At 32.4% G+C, this 21,623-nt stretch overlaps 1 protein-coding gene across 2 annotated transcripts; it reads left to right on the top strand.

Annotated features, from left to right (window-relative positions):
• The first annotated feature begins 21 nt into the window (after nucleotides 1–21).
• Nucleotides 22–18,704, top strand: LOC138327985 (calnexin-like). 2 transcript variants are annotated; one of them, XM_069274526.1, is made up of 22 exons: nucleotides 22–121; nucleotides 1,146–1,304; nucleotides 2,580–2,659; nucleotides 4,516–4,574; nucleotides 4,740–4,804; nucleotides 5,356–5,432; nucleotides 5,758–5,839; nucleotides 6,188–6,256; nucleotides 6,577–6,624; nucleotides 7,121–7,196; nucleotides 7,435–7,513; nucleotides 7,808–7,882; nucleotides 8,792–8,827; nucleotides 9,799–9,912; nucleotides 10,608–10,648; nucleotides 10,841–10,956; nucleotides 11,218–11,292; nucleotides 11,476–11,619; nucleotides 13,069–13,200; nucleotides 14,352–14,516; nucleotides 15,039–15,106; nucleotides 15,467–18,704. In XM_069274526.1, exons 2-22 carry the CDS (start codon nucleotides 1,170–1,172, stop codon nucleotides 15,504–15,506), a joined length of 1,776 nt encoding a protein of 591 aa, XP_069130627.1. In that variant the 5' UTR covers nucleotides 22–121; nucleotides 1,146–1,169; the 3' UTR covers nucleotides 15,507–18,704. The 2 variants fall into 2 exon arrangements, with proteins under 2 accessions (XP_069130627.1, XP_069130628.1); XM_069274527.1 differs by lacking the exon at nucleotides 13,069–13,200 and adding an exon at nucleotides 12,414–12,539.
• The last annotated feature ends 2,919 nt before the right edge of the window (nucleotides 18,705–21,623 follow it).

The following is a 21,623-nucleotide window of genomic DNA, read 5'->3' as shown; positions in this document are numbered from 1 at the left end:
TGTCCGTTGCAAAACACCAATCAAATTTCTCCACGTTTAATGGTACGGCTGTGACTGAAACTACATGTGAAACACGCCGGCGTCTGAAATAACTACTTGGGATTTCTTATTTACAGTTTATGTAAGTGTTGAATGTTCATAGCGAAAAGCCATGAGAGACGGAAATTAATGCACGCGATATTTCTAGCAATTCTCTTATGCAATGTTGATTTTTGAAGATTTTAAACCGATTTAATTTTGGTTTTACTAACAAATGGGCTATCGATGTACAGCTGACAAAATGTCAACGTCAAACAACAAACGCTTTCGTTTATCCTTCTTAAAATTTCTTCATCGTCCCTTTTTTGAGCTCGGATAGTCACTCCCCATTTTTAAAGAAAAAAAAATGCATCTACTATTTGAAATCTTATTCTTGATGACGACTTATTGATAGTGCACATGATAGAAGCCAAACGACAAATCACAGTCCATATAAAATGGCCGTTCTATCATTCATGAATGTATTTGACTTAATTTATGGATATTCATGCTGTGGACATATATAAATGTTAAGTACACCCTGACTGTGTGTGTGAGTTTTGAGGGAAAAGAGGAAAGTAGACCTAATGTTAACATGATTACAAATTAGTATTTATAAATGAAAAATGCTCATTCCTGTTACGTGTTCCAGTCATATTCCTATTAAAATTTGTTCTCGAGACTCCCTAGCTAGTACATGTGCGGGCATTCAGGAGAAGTCTATGGTACCAATTGAAATATCGTTCCGTGGTACCAATTGAAATATCGTACCGTATTCACTGTAATTACCGCCCCTAACCTTTTCTGGAAAAGGAATTGAGGTTGTATAAACTCTCCCATCCCATGGATTTAATGATGCCTTATAAGATGGGATATACTTCTAACATAATGTATTCCAAAGGTTAATGAACATACAGTATATTTATGCATGTTTAAATACCGTAACAGATTATAATGTGCTATGAGTAAAGGAAGAGATGGAAATGGGGAAGGCATAAATGCAAACTCTGATATACAGGCAGCTGTAAGTTTAACCAGTTCAATATTTCTTGGGGTAGAAAGATATGAAATAAATAGAAGACAAATTATCCTACTACGGTACATTTATAGTGTGTTTTGTTTTTCAGAATTGCCAAAACTAAATTTTGATAATGAAGATTAAATTCCTCCTGTTTGGAATACTTGCTTTGATAGCTGTTTCAAGATATCATTGCGAGAGTTTAGATGAGGAGGATGAAGATGATGATGGCGTTACTATAGAAGAGGAAGATGATGACGTTGAAAAAGTAAGTTAAGACCTTCATGCTGTGAATCATTCTCCACCAAAATTAGTCTGTATTACAACATAGATTATAATCTTTGCTGTATGCTATTAATTTTGATGACAATGCAAGTATTAGTTTCTGTCCTAGCATATATATTTCTGTACACATTGTTATGGATTCTAGTTTTAAGGGCTTAAATAATGGTTGTACTTTAGTAGTATGCTGGTATACAATACATTTAGACTTAAAGTCATATACATGTGGATTATGATCTTTTCTGACACAGGTTTACTGCCCGTGTCTCAAGCTAAGGTATTGTAGTGGGCTCCCTTATATAAAATGATGGATTACACAGCATTGTCTGAAAGCAACTGTGAATTTTCTATAAACAATCAGTCTACAGAGAAATGAAATTCTATGACGACAGTCATTTTATCATAGGCCTGTTTTATTATGACATATTTTTAGATGAAAGAACCATAAGATTGATTATAATGCTTGTATGAGTTTAATACCAAAGTACAAAAACCAAAGGAAATTGTTAATGTTAAATATTTTTATAATGAATTTTATTCTTTTAATATCTTGATCAAGCATTTTGCTAAAAATGGATTGAAATCAGAATGTGTCTGCAGATGCAATCTTAAAGAAAAGTCCCAATTGAAAATGACACCAACTCCGTCATACCATAGCTGACTTGGCTTGGCACTCACCAGTGCATGTCAAAAAATTGCATAGATAATAGTCTGACAAGATTTTTTTTTATAGCCTCGGGCCATCGGACCGCCTTTAACTTTATTAAACACTTGACACGACGATCTAATAGGATATTAAATGCCAAAGAACAAGCACATTAAGATAACGGAAAGTGTCAAAGTAACATGTGATCATAATATAACATGTGAAGTACCATATTTGACCCATAAAAAATTGAGGGGGGGTTTAACACAACCAAACTTGGATAACCCTTTCACAACATTGTTGCACAAAGTAAGCTATAAATTAGTTTGCAAAAGAAGTCAGAAGAAATTGTTTGTTTTCATATTTTTAGTATGTATTTAATTTGAAGTAAGTAAAACTGAGTCTTCAAAAAGGGGTACTTAAAGAGGTAGGGCACTTATTGGATCAAATTTGATAATAGAATGGGAACCCAAATATTTAGTTTAGGACAGCTAATTTTTTCTTATCTAGACATCCTTGGAAACTTGATATTCAATGATAGATGGAAAACCTATGTTTAAATGTTGACTTTGAATACCAACAATAGGCATTTACAAGAATTATTTTTTTTTACAGATCCCATATAAACCACCAACATTGAAAGGAAATGCATTCTTGGCCGAACCATTCAGTGACAAAGATCAATTTAAAACCAGGTAAAGTTATATTCTTCTACTGTAATATTATAAATTTCTTTTAACTACAATAATCATTGACCTGTTGATTTATGTTTTAGTGAAGGAATCCTTTTTGTAAATTGTGGGAGTGTTCATGCCATTAATTATCTAACAGTTACACAGCATTTGTTTTATGTTCTATATCTGTTATAATTATTCATGTTCTATATAGTGGGTTCCCTTCAAGATACAAGTTTACTATTTGGGACTAACGCTTTTTATTATCAATAATAATCTATGAAAATGGTCTTTTAAGATGTTGGATTTTGTATATTTAGCAAATGTGCATAAAATCATATTTAGGCCATTCCAATTTGATTTCTCGTTCGTCGGATTTCCCGCTCCTATTTTCCGAAAATAAATAAAAATGAAATAATATTTTTACCGCTCCTCATTTTTTTTTGTCCGGGAATCTGACGAACCCGGGCAATTTTTTATAGTTTTTTTTTTACACTAGTCACCATTTCCTGGTCACTCAGATGTTTGAATTATTCGTACATTGTCTCTTCAAACCCGCAAGCGTCTTACAAACCTTTACAACAACAGAAATGTCAAGTTTTCCCGCCGCCACGTGCAGACAGAGTGGTTCTTCGAGATAGAGACTGAGGGACGCATACTTTTTAATAGGACGTGTCCCGATTTCAGTCTGATTTTGCCGATGTCTGCAACTCTTTTAAAAGACTTTGCGTTCGATCTCACTTTAAAAATGGCGATCATGACAGATGATTTGACTGGTCGAATTACGAATGAATAACGGTAATCAAGCATGTCCATTATTTGAAGGCAATCGCTTATTAATTAACACATCAGTTGCCTTATATCTTAAGACCTGGTCAGGGTGAATTTTGACACGTGGCCCACATAGCTTGCATTTTCAAACATGTTTTGACTGCATGACTTACATGTAGTAACAGCTAGCTACAGTAGGTGATGATTCGTCTGCTATTCTGCCAAATTACATGTAACATCGGTAGTAAATTGCACATTGTACTGGGTTCCATACAATATTATGTGACAACTAAGAAAGAACGTGCATGTCGGATGAGGTTATATTGGTTTAAAATATTTTCCATAAATGCTAATCCCTGATTGTTCCTATTAGTTTGTTGGTTTTTGCAGATAGCTCTGTCAACAGCAAATTAAATATTGAAATTATTTACAAGAAGTTACTCTTTCTTATTAATAACTATTTCCTTTTAAGTATTAAACATTGCTATTCAATGTTAAAATCGTCAAGGTTTGTCTTGTCAAGATTTGTCTAAAATTGAAATATATCATGCATTGAAAGTATTTTGTGTAATAGCATATGTCCAATAGCTGCACAAATACTTAACATTAGACTTCCTTTTTTTCATCTTTGATACAGTTATTAATGTTGAAAACACTGAAGAAAACAGCAAAACTCATATTTTAACATAAAAACTCGATTATTACTAGTAATTGTTTAAGAAATAAACATAAAAGTCTAATAAAAAATACTGTGAAAATATTCGCTCGCTCCAATTTTTTTCCGCTTTCAAAATATTTTTAGAATTAAAAAAATTTCGCTCGCTCGCTCCTATTTTAAAATCCAAAAATCCGAAGAACAAGAAATCAAATTGGAATGGCCTTATGTTCAATGTTGTCCTAAGGGAAAATACAGAGGTCCTCTAAAGTAACTTTTTTATGTCTTTAGAAGTACAAGTATAGTGTAAATGGAAACTCTTCAGTCAATACTGACTCAATAGTAACCATGAATCTTTTGTATCTCAATTTTTTTGATTAGATGTAAATTACTTAATTGGAAGCATTTCTTAAAATGTCATGTACATTTATTTTTCCCCATTACTTGATAGATGGACAGTTTCACAGGCCAAGAAGGATGACACGGATGAGACCATTGCTAAGTATGATGGTAAGTAAAAGTTGTGGATTTCCTAGGTAGAAACAGCTTATAATACATGTAAATACCTTACAAAAGTGAACTGTAACATGAATAATTACAAAATACAAAAAGTTATAGGATAACTATTTTGATTATGATATGTGTTTTTAAAATAATTATGAAATTCTTTAACAGGTAAATGGGGCCTAGAGGAGCCAAAAGATAATGCCATGGAGGGAGATCTGGCTTTGTTGTTGAAAGTAAGTGTATATATATCAGAGTTCAAGTGAAATAGATTGTATCTTTGTATACTGCATAAAAATGATGATAGAAAGGAATAGAATGTAATAGATATTTTCAATCAGCAGTATGATGATTAAAATGTTACACCTGAAATAAAAAGTACTGGTAAAATCAATCATAAATACTATTATTACCAACAGTTTATAAAGTTCGTTAAAATGTAATTTTCTGATTTTAAGTAAAAATCTTTAGAGTTTTTGCTAAATGAAAAAAGCTTTTCTTTATGGTATGTGTTGTGATGTAACATATAAGTCTTTAATAAAATTCAATTTTAATTATCTTATCAATTCAGGATGACAATTTAAAAAACTTGAAAAAAAAACTTTCAGCAAAAAAAAAATATATATATATAAATAAATGTATATTTTTTTCAGTCAGTATTTTCAAGGCTAGTTTCTTTTTAGGTCAATAAATTTAGAGATATCATATTGAGAAATCATGCAGAGTAAGTCACTGTAAATATTCTACCATACACATTTTTCTAACTGATGATATTCATTATTTTCAGACGAAAGCCAAACATCATGCCATATCATCAAAATTGGAGAAACCATACAAATTTGCAGGAAAACCATTTATTGTTCAGTAAGTTTTCTCTCCTGGTCAGAGTTTCTGTAAACAGTATTATTTGTAACAGAATAATACCATGTAAAAGCACGTTTACTTCCAACATTTGAATTCTTTAGTCCAATTTTCAATGGTAGCTATATCTACCAGACATTCATGTCAAATTGTAAATTTTTCTAATTTCAAATACGATTATTTTATAATGTAACTTGGAGACAAGCTTTTTGTCTTCTGACAATTTTTATCATGTATGTATGTAGTTTATATGTTTTACCTGTTTAGATTATTTCAAATATTGAAAACTATATCATGTTTATTTATATGTTTTACCCTCTCTGTGCAGATATGAAGTGAAATTCCAGAATGGCATAGATTGTGGTGGTGCCTATGTTAAACTTCTATCAGATGACAAGAAACTTGACTTGGTAAGTTTGTATAGAAAATTTACATAGTTTATGTCTCTTGTCAGGTTTAAGACACTGCTGAAACATTGTCAATAACAAATATTTGTAAAAATTTGTAAAATTATCATCATTGATCCAGTACAACTGTTTGGTGACTCTTTGTGTAATTAAGGTAAATGATAAGAACTTTACAGGTCTGAAATCATTGGACTTGGAGGTACAGTTATGATATCAGATTGAGAATGATCTAAAATTGAATTCATACCAAAATTTAATACAACATTTTATCAACAATTAACAGCTACAGGTCAGCTTGCAAATCTGTATCAGATTTATTATATGTTGTTTTATTTATCATTTGATTTTTAGAAAAAGTTCCATGACAAGACACCTTACACTGTCATGTTTGGGCCTGATAAGTGTGGAATGGATCACAAGGTGAGTAGTGTTCCTTATCTCAAACAACAATAACTGAAACAAAAGATAGCAATTTAATATTATGTTTAAAAAGATGTAATGCTTGTTCTTAAATTTTAAATACCTTCATTTATATATTTCATTCTGATTTGTGGCAGATCTGGAATAGACAATCTCACATAAGTGGCTTTGTATTAATATTAAATATTAATAGAATTTATTGAACAGGTTCAATACATTCCATATTACATAGACATAAGTTTAAGATTCTATTTATCACATAAACAGACCATTTTTCCATGTTTGTGAGGCTGAACTTGATTTCTTCTTTCTCTTTCTAGCTCCACTTTATCTTCCGACACAAGAACCCAGTCACTGGAGAGTTTGAGGTAAGTAGACTTGCTAATACCAACATCAGTCCAGTGATTTTTTAGGTACATTTGGGGCCGAAAAAAATGCCCCTTCCCCTAGAGAAATTTTGCCATATTTTCCCAATTTTATGTAAATATTTTCCCAAATAAAAAAAAAAAAAATCTAAAATATATATATTTTCAAGAAAAATACCATGCAATTTTTCCCAATTGAAAAGGTACAAGCCCCTGAAATTATTGAGTAAGAAAATCACTGTCAGTTCTGTTAATTTATTTGATCTTTGTTATGCCTTCTGTTAAACACTTTGATTTTTTTTTTAGATGTTGCAAATGCTGTGTATAAATTGCAAAAATAGCTTTAAGTTATTGTTCCTGTCAAACTTTACCATGGAATTAAAAAAAAATATATAAATGTTGAAAACAAAAGCAAAGAGGTGTTTGCTTCATTTTACTCATAATTTTTTTATTTCATTGATTAATGATAAGCTCGTATTTTGTTTGATTTCTGTTATAGGAGAAGCATGCCAAAAAGCCCTCTGCCAACATAGACAAACATTTCTCAGACAAGAAGACACATATGTATACCTTGGGTAGGTAACCTGTTCACTGCAAGGCAATATATGTTGCATTATGAAGAAAAATACCTGGATTCCATGATTGAATATTTTCTTGGGAAATTTGGATTTCACAGAATTCCCAGAATCTGATGTTCTAGATATTAATTTTGTCGGCTATTATGAGGTTTTTGTGACACAAAGAAAATAGTTCTGTGGCATATGTTTATATCTTGTAAGTGAAAACCTGAAGTGAAATGTTTTATATTTGTAGTTGTAAACCCTGACAACACTTTTGAGATGATGATCGACAACAGTTTAGTTAATGAGGGTAGTCTACTGGATGATTTCAGGTGAGTAACCGTCAACCAAAACACAAAAATTGTCTCAGTAATATGTATCTTAACTGATATGTTAATTTTGTCAATAGTAGAATTTTTTTCTTTTAATAAAAATTGATCAGTTAAATTTGATTTGAGACCAAAAGCCAAAGGTTTTAAAACTTACAATTATCTATTAGGGATATTGTGCAAAGTTACGGTGGCAATTGTACAACATCTACTCACACTAGAATAACCTTATTTACATAAAGATCTCTTTTAATTAACTTATATTCAATTACAATAATAGAGTTTTGTATGTTTTAGTCCCCCTGTCAACCCTCCAAAAGAAATTGATGATCCCAATGACAAAAAGCCATCTGATTGGGATGAAAGGGAAAAGTAAGTAGACCTAATACAGGGATAGAAATTAATTTATTATGCCACTATCCATTTTCGGCAAGTTAGTAAAATTTCAACTCGCCAAATCAGAAATGAGCTTGCCGTTTTGAAAGTAAAATTTTTAGTGTCACTGTAGTGTAGTGTACTTATTTTCAGAATTTGACAATTTGTGCAAGTGAAAACTAGTAACATACAATTAAAGTATCACTTGCTTTGGATTGATAGGCTTAATATAATGTAATATAAAAGTAGACTAAATGATATGAAATAAGTCGCTGTCTCATGTCTGTATGGTACAGTGTTTGGACATCTGGTTCTCTGGCTATATAATTGAGAATAACAACTGATGCACCTGCTTGCTAAATATTGCAAGTAAAATATTTTTCAACTCGCCATTTCAAGAATCAACTTGCAATTGGCCAGTTGACGAGTTTTAATTTCGAACCCTGCTAATAAATGGTATTGTGATTCTTATAAACCAAAATATTGGCAGCTTTCACTAATTTTAGCTTGTTAATCTAATGATAGAATCTATTAAAAGTAGCTGATTCTTTCTAGCCTATTCAAAATTTACATATATATATTTTATAAACATCATTGATAAAGCGATTTGTAATGATTGTATGGTTCCTCTATTAAAAGAAAAGCTATATGGGGATGGAAAAAAGTTACTTGTGTTGGTCTCATTACATCCAGTCATTTCTTGTTTTTTCTCAATAATCAATAAATCAAGGCATGGATAGAGAGACAGTTACGCCATACAAGTATTTCCAGCTTTGAAATGAAATTTTCATGAAGTTCAGGTAGTTTTGACCTATCAGTAATTCAATGACAGATTTTGAAGTTCTTGTCATAATCCATCTGGTGTTTTGAAATCCTTTGTAAAAAATGAAACTTAATTTTCTTTAGGATCCCAGATCCCACAGCAAGCAAACCTGACGACTGGTAAGTTTACTTGGTATTTACACAATTTAGAAAAATGATACAATCAACAATTTTAGGTCACACATGTACGCTGTGTCAGAGTAAGGATTAGATTTTCAGGTGATATATCATTTAAGACGAGGTAGTTGCATAATGAAAACATTTCATATTTAAAAGGACTTCTATTATCGGATAAAACCATGTTTTCTGCTTAAAAATTACTACAGTCATACTATAAGATGAAATATGATTTATGTGTGTATGTGTGACTTTCACTAAGTGAATTATGATTCGTGTGTCAATATATGGCTGTCACTAATTGAATTATGTTTCTTGTGTCTATATGTGGCTGTCACTTTTAAAATGAAGTATGATTCATGTTTCTATATATAGCTGTCACTAAGTGAATTATGATTTATGTGTGTATATGTGACTGTCACTAAGTGAATTATGATTCATGTGTCTATATGGGCCTACCACTAAGTGAATTATGATTCATGTGTCTATATGGGCCTGCCACTAAGTGAATTATATAATTATGATTCATGTGTCTATATGGGCCTGCCACTAAGTGAATTATATAATTATGATTCATGTGTCTATATGGGCCTGTCACCCAGTGAATTATGATTCATGTGTCTATATGGGCCTGTCACTCAGTGAATTATGATTCATGTGTCTATATGGGTCTGTCACTCAGTGAATTATGATTCATGCGTCTATATGGGCCTGTCACTCAGTGAATTATGATTCATGCGTCTATATGGGCCTGTCACTCAGTGAATTATGATTCATGTGTCTATATGGGCCTGTCACTCAGTGAATTATGATTCATGTGTCTATATGGGCCTGTCACTCAGTGAATTATGATTCATGTGTCTATATGGGCCTGTCACTCAGTGAATTATGATTCATGTGTCTATATGGGCCTGTCACTCAGTGAATTATGTTATATGTCTATTCTGAGCCATTATTGTATTCTCTTCTTCCAGGGATGAGAGTGAGCCTGAGAAGATTGTTGATGAGGATGCCGTTATGCCCAGTGGCTGGTTAGAAGACGAAGTAGAGCTGATTCCCGATGCAGGAGCAGAGAAACCAGAAGATTGGTAAGCACACTAACATGTATAGTTTAAATACAGTAAAACCTTCCATCATACCTCTGTATAGAGACCACCTGCTTATGACAACCTCTATCTTAGTATCCCAAATGGTCATTCATAGCACCATTTTACTTGTGTATAATTAAAGACCACTTGAAGACTACTTGGCTATAGAGACCACTTTTATTTTATCCCTTGGATAGTTTTTATCGACAGGTTTGACTATAGTTGAAATATTTCTTCATTCTATGCAAGAGAATATTGTAACACTTGTACATAAAGATATTGTAAAAATTAGATAGTTTGAATGAAAGCATGGTTAAGTTTTTAATTGAAAATAAAAATTGCGTCAATGATTATGCAAACATCTTTCACAAAATTAGTTATCAAGTAGTTTACAGTGAACAGTGAACCCCAATAATCCAGACATCTTCGTTCCCAGCTGCCTGTATATGGAGTTTTCTGGACTGCCAAATTCTGTACTCTTAGTCAATATGTAACATTAGGTAATCCAATTCCCGATACTTCTGTTCAGACTGCAAGTTTTTCGGGCTACCGGTGTCTGGTTTATTGGGGGTCCACGGTACATGTAAGATTATTGAATGTTTACTAAATACTGGAAATGATACTCCAATAACTGATAAGAAATCATCAGACATTTATATGATTTACACTCTTATGTTCCTCTTTTACTTTGATAGGGACGATGATATGGATGGTGAATGGGAGGCTCCTCTCATCAGTAAGTATTAGATAGAGATGTTGATCTGGCTAACCAACGTACAAACATTACACTTAGTCTATAATAGTGGTAGAAGATAACACCACTTGTTGTTACAATATCGACAATAGTTGCCTCCTGGTGATGAAGGTTTGTTTTGTTAGTGCCATGATATCTTCATCAGACTTGAAAATCCATGTTTGTCTTTCGTAGACAATCCCAAGTGTCAGAACGCCCCTGGATGTGGAAAATGGGAAAAACCGAGTGTGAAGAATCCCAAATACAAGGGCAAATGGTCAGCTCCTATCATTGATAACCCAGACTACCAGGTAAGTGATAGGATTTCACTCATTAGAAAAAAGTATTATAAAGATTCGTATTTATGTTAGTTTTACTGTTTGATTTTTGTACGTCATTGTGTATAATTTTTCATGTCTTTAAGATCTTTTGGATATATCTTCTGAAGTAATATTTAGTTTCAATATCTCAATACTTGTTTATACTTTTTATATGTTGTATGGAAATTCACTAATTAATATGTTTATATTATTAGGGGTATGAAAATTGCATATAAATCTGTTATTTTCTAGGGAGAATGGAAGCCAAGGAAGATTGACAACCCAGCCTACTTTGAGGATCTTGAGCCATATAAAATGACATCCATTGTAAGTTCTAAAATCAACATTTTAAGAATATTGAATTCTTATTCCTATTGCTATTTTTTTTTTTTTCATTGAAGCAGAAACCAATGCCTTAAATGTTTGAAATAAATTTTCACATGATGAAACCTATTGCTGGAATGTGGTAAAGTTGTAGAATATTGAAGTGAATGCTGATTTGTTTCACAGGGTGCTGTCGGACTTGAGTTATGGTCCATGAATGACGACATTGTGTTTGACAACTTCCTGATCACAGACGACAAAGCTGTAGCTGAACAATGGGCAGTGGAGACCTGGGAGATTAAAGCTACACAAGAAAAGGCCAAGTCAGGGGTGTGTAATAATTGAAATCTAAGACAGCAAACAACAGTGTGCGGTATTAACTGTTGATTTACAAGTGGATTATTTTTAAGAGCACACTCTTACTAATTTGATTTATTGTACTTTTAGATCTCTTACGCTACAGAGAACATCAAGATTTGTTACCATATAGAAATTTAGAAAAAAAATCTTGGTTATACAAATATTTGAGAAATTTCATCTATGATTTATCTATGATCAATGATGGAATCTTTAGTCAGTTAGATATTTTGATGGAATAGCTTGTACATACAAATATTTTGATGGAATAGCTTGTACATACAAATATTTTGATGGAATAGCTTGTGCATACAAATCAATAGTGATATCAGAAATTATGTAAAAGATTTAAATCTTTCTTGAAATACTCATATTCTTGGTCTGACAGCAAGTATTTGATGGATTTTAAAGAATTAACCCTGTGACTCAATCAGATAAATTCTATTACTTGCAAAACTTATTTTTCAAATAGCGTATGTATTATCCTTCAGGTAAAACTTAGACTAATTTATTGTTTGATACATGATGTTAACTGTTTACCTCAAAATCTAGTTGGCTCCATACTGCTGAGAACAATCAATACACAAGAAATATCTATAATTTTTCAGAAAAATGGCATACTGCTTTTTAAAGTTCTGAACAATATATTTAGTCAATCTAATTAAATCAAGATGCCCAGTTTAATACTATTATAATTGTAAATATCTATTGGTCAAGTCTGATGAATATATTAACATGAACTGACGATTTGTGCCCTGACTTTTCAGAGAAGTGTTGTTGATGCAGTATTAGATGCTACCAAGGATAGGCCTTGGCTATGGGCAGTCATACTCGTAGTTGTTGTACTGCCCATTGTTCTGATCATAGCTTATTGCTGTATGTCTAAGTCTGAGGTAAGCCTGATAGGTTAAACATAGGATTGGATATGTAATGATGGAACTCACAGCATCAGTGTGCTCTACCTGATTTGTGGCACCAGATTCTCTCTAAACTGGTAACGATACAACATATCCATGTGCTTAAGTATGACTGGTAAAGACGGCTGGGTGTTCTGATGCTGAGAGTTGGTGTTGTACAGCTTGCTTTCACCAGGAGAGGAATGTTTAAACCAAGGTTTACAAGGTCTATTCTCATTTCACCACTATTCAATTAAAATCAGTTGCTTAAAAAAGTAATAAAAAATTATCTCAATAGTTTTTAGACCAAAATAAAAATATTCTAGTAAAATCAGTTGCATAAAAACGTAGAGAAATGATTTTCTAGTAAAAAAAATTTGCCCAACATAATAAGAATATGTTGACTGTGTTGATAGTGAAAATGCAGCAGATTTGAGAATGGACCTGTAAATCTATGGTTGATATCAGCCTGTCTGGTGAATTTTATGTAACGCATGTTGACATGTTGGTTTTGTTATGGATACAGAAGAGCATCTGGAAGACCCTGCACTCGGCAGCTGACCAGTATCCATGGCTCTGGGCCATTTATATAGTAGTTCTTTTACTGCCAGTACTCCTGCTCTCCATCTGTCTGTGCCCACGGACCGGACCCATCACGGTACTGACGCCTTCTCATGATGTTTTCTAACACATCAGATTTATAGCTGACTGCTGCTTCTCAAGTCTTAGTATGGACTTTTGTAGTCATGTGCATGACTTTGTCAATCATTTCTAACATTTATATAGTGATAGTTAATAGCTATATAGTAAAACTTGAATATATACAGATGTTCTGAAACATACTTTTAAAAGGATACATTGTTCATAATACCATAATGAAACCCACTCGGATCAACATGTAAAACAAATTATTTTTAAAATCATAAGTGTACTGTTTTTGGTTTTGATTTACAAAGTGTTTTAGTAGTACTGATGTTATTCTGGAAACTGTTAGAGCTAGAATATCCTATTTCAATTACAAGTTGGATTTGGTTGGTATAACAGCTGCAGCATGTCTGTAGTTCTTTCATAAACAGCTTATTGAAATTTTATCATTGTAATCATAAACTCTTGATTTTAATTGTCTTGTCCCGCAGTAAGTGTACATACACCAACATTTTGAAAACAACTAAAATCTGTGATAAGAATAACATCAACTAGCAATCGATGTGAGGAAGATTAAAACTTGGTTCCAAAAAGAGTATAAAATATAGCACAAAGATGACACTTCTCTTTACTGCATGTTTTAATGAGTGAGAAACATCTGTCTAAATATGTATTATTATTATGTATACATGCAGTAAAGTTTGATGTTGTAAATGCTGTACAGCTAATGTATTTTTATACAGTATTTGTCCAGCTTCGTAGTGTAGTAATCTCAATAACAATTAATACTAGATTGAGAATTGGTCTTTTCATATTGCTGCTTCTATTGGTTCATTATATCATAAACAATATTTTTCCCGTTCTAATTGTTTGTGCATTTGATGTAGCTGCAAACATGCATGCGACAAGCAGTAGATGTTTTATATATCTTGGCAAACTAGAATTGTTTTTTAAGTAACTAGCATCATCACTTTTTTATTGTTTCTTTGTTTAAATTGTAAGAGAAAAAAGAAGGGGAAAAAAGACAATATTTGAACCTATTTGTGATCATTTATCAGTACATTAAGATGTTAATATGATTATAGTGATAATGTGAGTTTACACAAGTATTGATCACTCTCCAGAAGTGTTAAATTGTGTTCTAATGCTAAATGGGTTTTACAGCCTGAGAAGATCCAGAGTCACAAGAAGAAGACTGATGAAGCTTCTCCAGACGAGACAGAGGAGAAGGAAAATGGAGAGGAAGAGGAGGAGGAGGAAGATGTTGGACCAGGGGGAGACAACCCTCCACAAACCAAGAAGTCCAAGGCAGATCTAGAGGCAGATGAGGTATATATACCGAATATTATTTCATTGACATTTTTTTATGTCAACTTTCCTTATATATAGGTAAAAACAGCTACAGTATTTTGCATTCAGTTACTTTCCGTTGGCAGTTATCGAAGAATTAATGATAACTAGACAATAGCTAATTCCCACATAACTACCTACTGTAAGCAGGTTAATGTTTACATCAGAATTATTCTGATAAGGATTCTTGAAAACATCTCAAGATATTTTTCTCCTATTAGATGATCATTGATGAATGAACAATGCTTTATCTTTGGGGAAAGAACAGCAATTTCAATAGCCATATATATATCTTATTTGCTGTGGTGACAGTTGTGACATCAAGTCATAACATAACAAAAATGCTAGCAGCCATTCACTTAAGACAGCCAACTGTATTTGGTAAGGCTGCAGTGTTAATATTTTGACTTGTAATTTTATGTTGATAGAATTCAGTGAACTTTAATAATGTCATCTTTTCTTTATAGACAGAAAGTGATTTAAAATTGCTTTTACTTACAGACAAATGATGCGGATGAGGAAGAGGAAGAGGAAACAGAAGAGAACGCAGCTAAAAAAGATTCACCTAGGTTAGTTTTGTCCTTGTATATATCACATATTTCATCGAGACTAAAATGGATGGAAACCATATACATGAAATGGAAGAAGCATAAAGTGCGAGTCCATTATGTCCTGTTCTGATCTGAGATTAAGGCATTTATTGTCTTAAAAACAGTTCTAGTTCATTCAGATTTTACCATTCTTGTATGACATAAAATAACAATGATAGCCAAGTTAGGTTTTTGTTGAAGAAAAATCAATTCTGTAAAAACATTGATTAGACAGTGTACAAACTTAAATATGTTAAAATTTAAAGAGGAATTTTCATTATCCGTCTAAATATATTATCATGTAATTATTAAATGTGTTTGATGTTTATATAATTCCAGGAGATCATCACCGAGAAAGAGGAAGCCAAGGAAAGATTAATCCAACATAGCTGTAGGTTAAGATGAAATGATGCAGTGATATGTTGTGGGTGTGTGTACGAGTCGTTCAGGGAGGATTGATAGCAGTGAGAGAGATGTACGCTCCTGTACTAGTGGCCCCCGTTAATTGGAATGGTCGACTGGTCGGTGATAAGATTAGGGGCATAGCATCTCCAGGGATCAATTGATAAGCTTTAATAACCAGTAGTATAATTAGTTATGTAAGACAGATAGTTGGTTTGTGACTACCAACATAGGACTGCATGATAGAAACCATAACCAGTCATGTCATAATCCCACCACAGTTCAATGAAAGTGACAGAATAGGGGAGTAACATGTCGCTTCTCTTTTCTGTACCATAATTTCACATGGAGACTAGATTCTGTCTTAGCAGAATACAGAGTTAGCTCCCTTGCGGACTGGTATCCATTGTGACATCATTATTTTGTGAGTGCAATTCACGTCATTTTCTCCGAAAAGTATGATGTTACGCAATGTTACACTCACATACACATGATGTCTCAATCAATACCTATCCGCAAGGATAGGTAACTCTGCAATAATTGTGTTTTGTCGTATTTGGGTTGTTGTGTTAGGAAACTGCTATCAAACTATTTTCTATTTAAACTATTTTACACCAGTTGTATTTATAGAGTAAGAGCTGTTATAATGGTCTAAAAAAATTGTTGAGCTATTTGTTTATGGAAAGCGATTTTTCAGAATTGCCAGCAAATTGCTTTATAATGAATGACGATGTGTGAGTGAGCATATTTATTTACACCAATATGTAAGCTGTTAATAGGGTATATACACAAGTATGGCCACTGACACAATAGAAAGATTTTCTGTAACTGTTGTTTTCATGTGTTGACAGTCTATGTGAATTGAGATATGCATGCAGAGGTGTTTTCTAGTGTGTTTAGCTTGAAAAGCTATTGTCATCAAACCAGATTCCTGTCCATGTCTATCTAGACATTTGGCTGTATGCAGAATGTTTTCATTAATAATATACTAGTACATTGTACCCAGTTATTCATAATTTGCTCATTTGTCATCACCAATATGTTTACATATGTGTGTGTGTATGTGTGTGTGTATGTCCTTGGTATGATCTCATTCACATTTAGCTCTTCATATGTCCAAGAGTGTACGGTAAACAAACATACATGTTTGTTATTTTATGCTGTGATGAGTAGTGTATATTTCATCCTTGCCCTGTACCACACCTATTCCATCATACACCATATACATGTACAACTATCTCCATAGTGAAAAGTGAACGTGTGATATATGGGACTTGCTCATTTACGGTGTAGATTTTGTTGAAGTCAGGTACTGATTTTTTTTTACCTTTATATGTTCTGTATGTAGTTAGATTTCACAATGTAATTTAAACATTGTATAGATACCTAGGATTCCAACTGCAAGTGTAATCTATACTATACAATAACGTTGTCCAAACTGGTTTCCATCTTTTTTATTTCGAAAAAAATATCACTATCTAAAACTAACCTTCACATCACATGAATAGTTTGTTAGTGACCAATTTTGAAAGAAAAAAATGTGTAGATGGCTTCTTGTGTGTGACCATCTGATGGTATATGGTAAAATATTAACATGAGCATGCAGTTTTGTTTTACTTTGTCCCTACAAAAGTAACAAAGTATGAAAATGATATACCTGAATGACTTTGCCCTTGAAGACATCTAGTCGACCACGTTCATTCCCATTTTGGTGTGTTTATTGTGTGTTCCGGATGTTTTGGATGATTTGCTTTTAAAGATTTGTTCATTAAGTGGTGAATGTAAGAATTGTTAATTTTTTACTTTGTGTTTTCATCTGTTATATAATGATTTTTTAGAAACTGTTCGTGTAATCAGAAATGTTTGTCATTTGTTGCATTGGATAGAATTCCCTTGTTGATATGACGACTTGTATGCCTATGTATCCATTTAAAATCTGTTCTTACCTTATTGTTAAGTATGTCTGCTCTAAGTAAACGAGAAGACCTCTTATCAAAATATTTAAAAAGTATCTGGGTACTTTGGAAAATGTCATGGAATATGAATACTATAGATATGTATATGATTGACTAATAGTCGGTAAACATTTCTAAGAATGTGAAGCATCATGTCAACTTAATGGGCTTTGTTTTTGATGAAGTGCCTTTTTAATGTGATTTAGGAGTACAGATTCGCCATTATTAGTGGAACTGTCAGGGACTGTAAACCAACATTCTTTTGTGTGCTATTTACAACACCAATTTCATGTTTGAAATAATTTTGCAAATGTTTATCTCCACTGATTTATATAAACATCACTTATATTGAAAGGAATTTTTCAGAATTTCCATTCAACCATTTAAATTCTGTGAATGTTAATCTTCATGAAATGTGTATTGCAACAGAAATTGCTAAATTTAATAGCTGAGAAAGGAAGTTGGTTTACATCTTCTTTGAGCCAATTAAATACGCTGGAGGTATTTACAGCAAGCCTTACATTTTTCTTGACATATTCCAAGGACACAAAGAGAGAGTTTGTAAATCTGTAAAAACTAAATTATTTACAACTTAATAGACCTGTGTAATAATGACTCATGATTTAGTATATAATGTTTTTGTAATTTGGAGATTTTGTTGTCCCTAAGGTCTAGTGGTGAATAGATGATGGTAAAACAAAGAGAGCGTGTTAATCAGTTAACTGTGTATTGCAATAGTATAGTATATATATCTAATCTGATAAATATAGGATCGGTATATTGTAAATGTAATGATGATTTATATCAATACCATTAACTTGTGTTTTATAGTTTTAAGTTAAATATTCCGTTAATGTGACCACCTTCAATGATTTTCTTGTTTGATAGGTAAACATAGGGTGACAGACTGGGGTCATACCAAACCATATTGATCCCATATCGTTCTTGGGTCAAGGTTTGTTCAAGTGTTTTGGAGTTAATTGGTATAAAATATTGATTTGAAAAAATTACGACTATCTGTAACAGGACTTTTGAATTATTTCAAATCATGTTCCATTTGCATTCTTCAATGTTAATTGTAAATTGTATTATTAAAATTTTAATCTAAGAAATTTTTCACTTGGAATCAGAACAGGATATTTGTTGAAATAATTGTTCGTTTAGAACTTTTCACAAATTGTATGAATACCAGTCTTAATAAAACTCATTTCTTTTCTTAACACAGCTTTCATTTATCTATTGAAATTGAACTGACAAATAATTTTGGAATTAAGCAATGTTTAAAACACACCACAACCTTATAGCTGGTTACTTTGCAGGTCCAGTTATAAGGAATTTTTGACCTGAAATAGGAAAATTAAATTTTCTTTGATTTCTCAACAATATTTGGTGTATCAAATTTATGTAACCATAGTAATGTTTAATACCACAGAATTGCTAATGTGAAAATAACTGACTACATGGTAAACCATAAATTGCGTAATTGACCTTTTATCATTGGAGTAAAACTGCTTCTTTGTTAACACATCTTACAAATGATGTCATACTACAATGTACATCTCATGACATTTGTATATTGATACTGAAAATCTTCCTGAATGTGGTTTTTCAGTAGTGAGAGCATCGTGTATTGGTAATATTAGGATTTATGTCCTATAAACAGCTACAGTAGCTTAGGTCATACAAGGCAAACCACTGTCCCACTCCCTGTATACTTAGTGCTAAGCATGAGCAGAAACTACCACTTTGACAGACCATGGTGTGTCCTGGTAAGGGAAAAAATATGGCACGCCGTTTTGTCATAAAATACATATAATACTTAATGTCAAATCTTTTGCCCTCAAGGTAAAAAGATTTGCTGTTAAGGTCAAATTTTTTTACCTTAAGGTTACATGTAGATCTTTTGACTGTACATAATGGCAAAAACTTTTGCCCTTAAGGTCAAAAGATTTGTCCTTAAGGTTAAAAAATCGGATAGGTAACATAATGGCAAAAACGATAATTTGACATTATGTCCATATTTTTTAACCTTAAGTTGTAAACAAATCTTTACATAATGGCAAATCTTTTGACCTTAACGTATGTGTGATGTCTTAAATGTTGACATACCACTTGCTGGGAATGGAATCATCCAATTGTTTGTTGGTCAGAATTAGTATTCATTTCATTAAGGGGAAGGGGGAGTTATTTTGAGATCAGGGTTTCTTCAATTTACAGTATCAGCGATGGACAATAATGTTTCAATAAATCAAGAATCTCGTAGTATTTTTCATTTTTTGAAAGGGAATGGTAAAATCTTTATAATAGCCTAAACTATAAAATAGTCCAAACAGTTATTTGACCTAAAGGTTAAAAGATTTTTTGACCTTAAGGGCAAAAGATTTATTTACCTTAAGGTTAGAAGTTATTTGATCTTTAGGTTAAAAAAGTTCTTTGACCTTCAAGGCAAAAGATTTATTAACCTTAAGGGCAAAAGATTCATTTAGCTTATGGTTAAAAGATGTATCAACCTTAAGGCTAAAAGTTATTATTATTAAGCAAGGGCTTAAGATTTCTTGACCATAAAGTTAAAACTGTTTTATTATAATTGTAGCAATATAAATGAATTAGTACTATATAGATTTTAGTGTCAAAAATAAATGAACAATTTTGTAAACAATTTTGTTAAATTATACATGTATTTGAGGATTTTTAATTTCGTCAGTTGTTTGGTGTTTTCATTTTCTTTTTTGAAAGGACTTGAAATTTCATTTCACTAAGTGTTTCATGTTGTTCAGTATGTGGACAAGTCCATTGCTTGATTAGGGGTATGAATAGCATTGTGACTTCTATACATCAATTATTTGCCATTATGTACATTTCACCTTAAGAGCAAAAGATTTGACATTTAGGACAAAAAGGTTTTTGACCTTAGGTCAAATCTTTTGCCCTTAATGTGAAATGTACATCATGGCAAAAAAACATTTTTTGCCCTTAAGGTAAAAAGATTTGACCTTAAGTATTATGTGTATTTATGACAAAACGGCGTGCCATAAAAAAATACAGTTTTCAAGTGCTCAAATCAAGGCCAAAAGTTGGGCAGTACCAAAGGAGACGTTTGGAAGAATAATCATTAGAAAGAGAAGAAATCTAAGGACCATGCAACCGCCGCAAAAAGTACTTTTCTAACTGCAAGGCAGCAAAGCATCAATAGAGCATCTCAATTTACATGTTTTATATTAACTATTGCGTTATTTCGGGAAAGACAAAATGTTATGTTATGCCTGCAGCTAGTCCGCTAAACCTGCCTATATTATTAGGCTTTTTTAATATATTATTTTTTTTTTGCCTAATATATATTAGGCAAAAAAAAAATTAAAAAAGCCTAATAATATAGGCAGGTTTAGCGGACTAGCCTGCAGCATGTCCGAATGAATGATCTCGACTTTCAGATATACTGTTATTTCTTTTTAATAAAATGTCCCAAACATTTATCAGTGCGCGAATGATATAAATTGAACATTCGACAAAAACAGATGATGAAAGGACATCGGCGTATTTTGTTGAATAATGACGTCAGACGGGTATAGGGAAGTTTTTTATATGAAGATAGATATGTTTTCACGTGACTAAATGAACAGTAATTACACTAAGTAGCAGCAAAAGTTATAAAATTTTGTTTGTTGCCGTTTACAGAAACTTGTAAGATATACGAATAATGTTCGAAAATAATTTTATTGTCTTCTTGATCGACATGCACGTGCACGTGGCCCACAATAAAAAATGCATTCATGATTGGTAGAAGCGTCGACAAAAACAAAAGCTCGCTCAAAACTTTGTTGTTCATTTAAGAAGCTGATGATTGAAATTTCCGTCGCCCTTGGACCTTCTTGTGTGTCTTATAACAAAGATCGGCGGCTGGAAAAGAAATTTGAGTCTGGTGCAGAGTCCTTCAAAATGCATCAAAAATCAGATAGGCCTTCTGCATCAGGAAATCCTTGAAGGAGATGCCAGATTTACAGTTCGTTATATAGCACTAAAGGTAGGCATATGACTATCAACGGTTTACCTATGTTGAAGAAGCATTTGAAAGTCCGCAAAATTTCTGCTAGATGGGTGCCTATTGGCCTTTAACGTATTGTGCAAAGGGGGTTTTACAT

The sequence above is a fragment of the Argopecten irradians genome, chromosome 7 (genome assembly GCF_041381155.1).
Source record: "Argopecten irradians isolate NY chromosome 7, Ai_NY, whole genome shotgun sequence".
In the NCBI taxonomy this organism is placed as follows: Eukaryota; Metazoa; Mollusca; class Bivalvia; order Pectinida; family Pectinidae; genus Argopecten; species Argopecten irradians.
Note: the sequence above shows the minus strand (reverse complement) of the source record. Positions and strands in the feature narration are given on the sequence as shown.

Coding starts and splice junctions, on each gene's coding strand:
- LOC138327985 (XM_069274526.1), top strand. CDS start 1,170: ATGAAGATTAAATTCCTCCTGTTTGGAATACTTGCTTTGATAGCTGTT. Junction 7,514..7,807: donor AGTCTACTGGATGATTTCAG/GTGAGTAACCGT, acceptor TGTATGTTTTAG/TCCCCCTGTCAACCCTCCAA. Junction 11,620..13,068: donor AAGAAAAGGCCAAGTCAGGG/GTGTGTAATAAT, acceptor TTATGGATACAG/AAGAGCATCTGGAAGACCCT.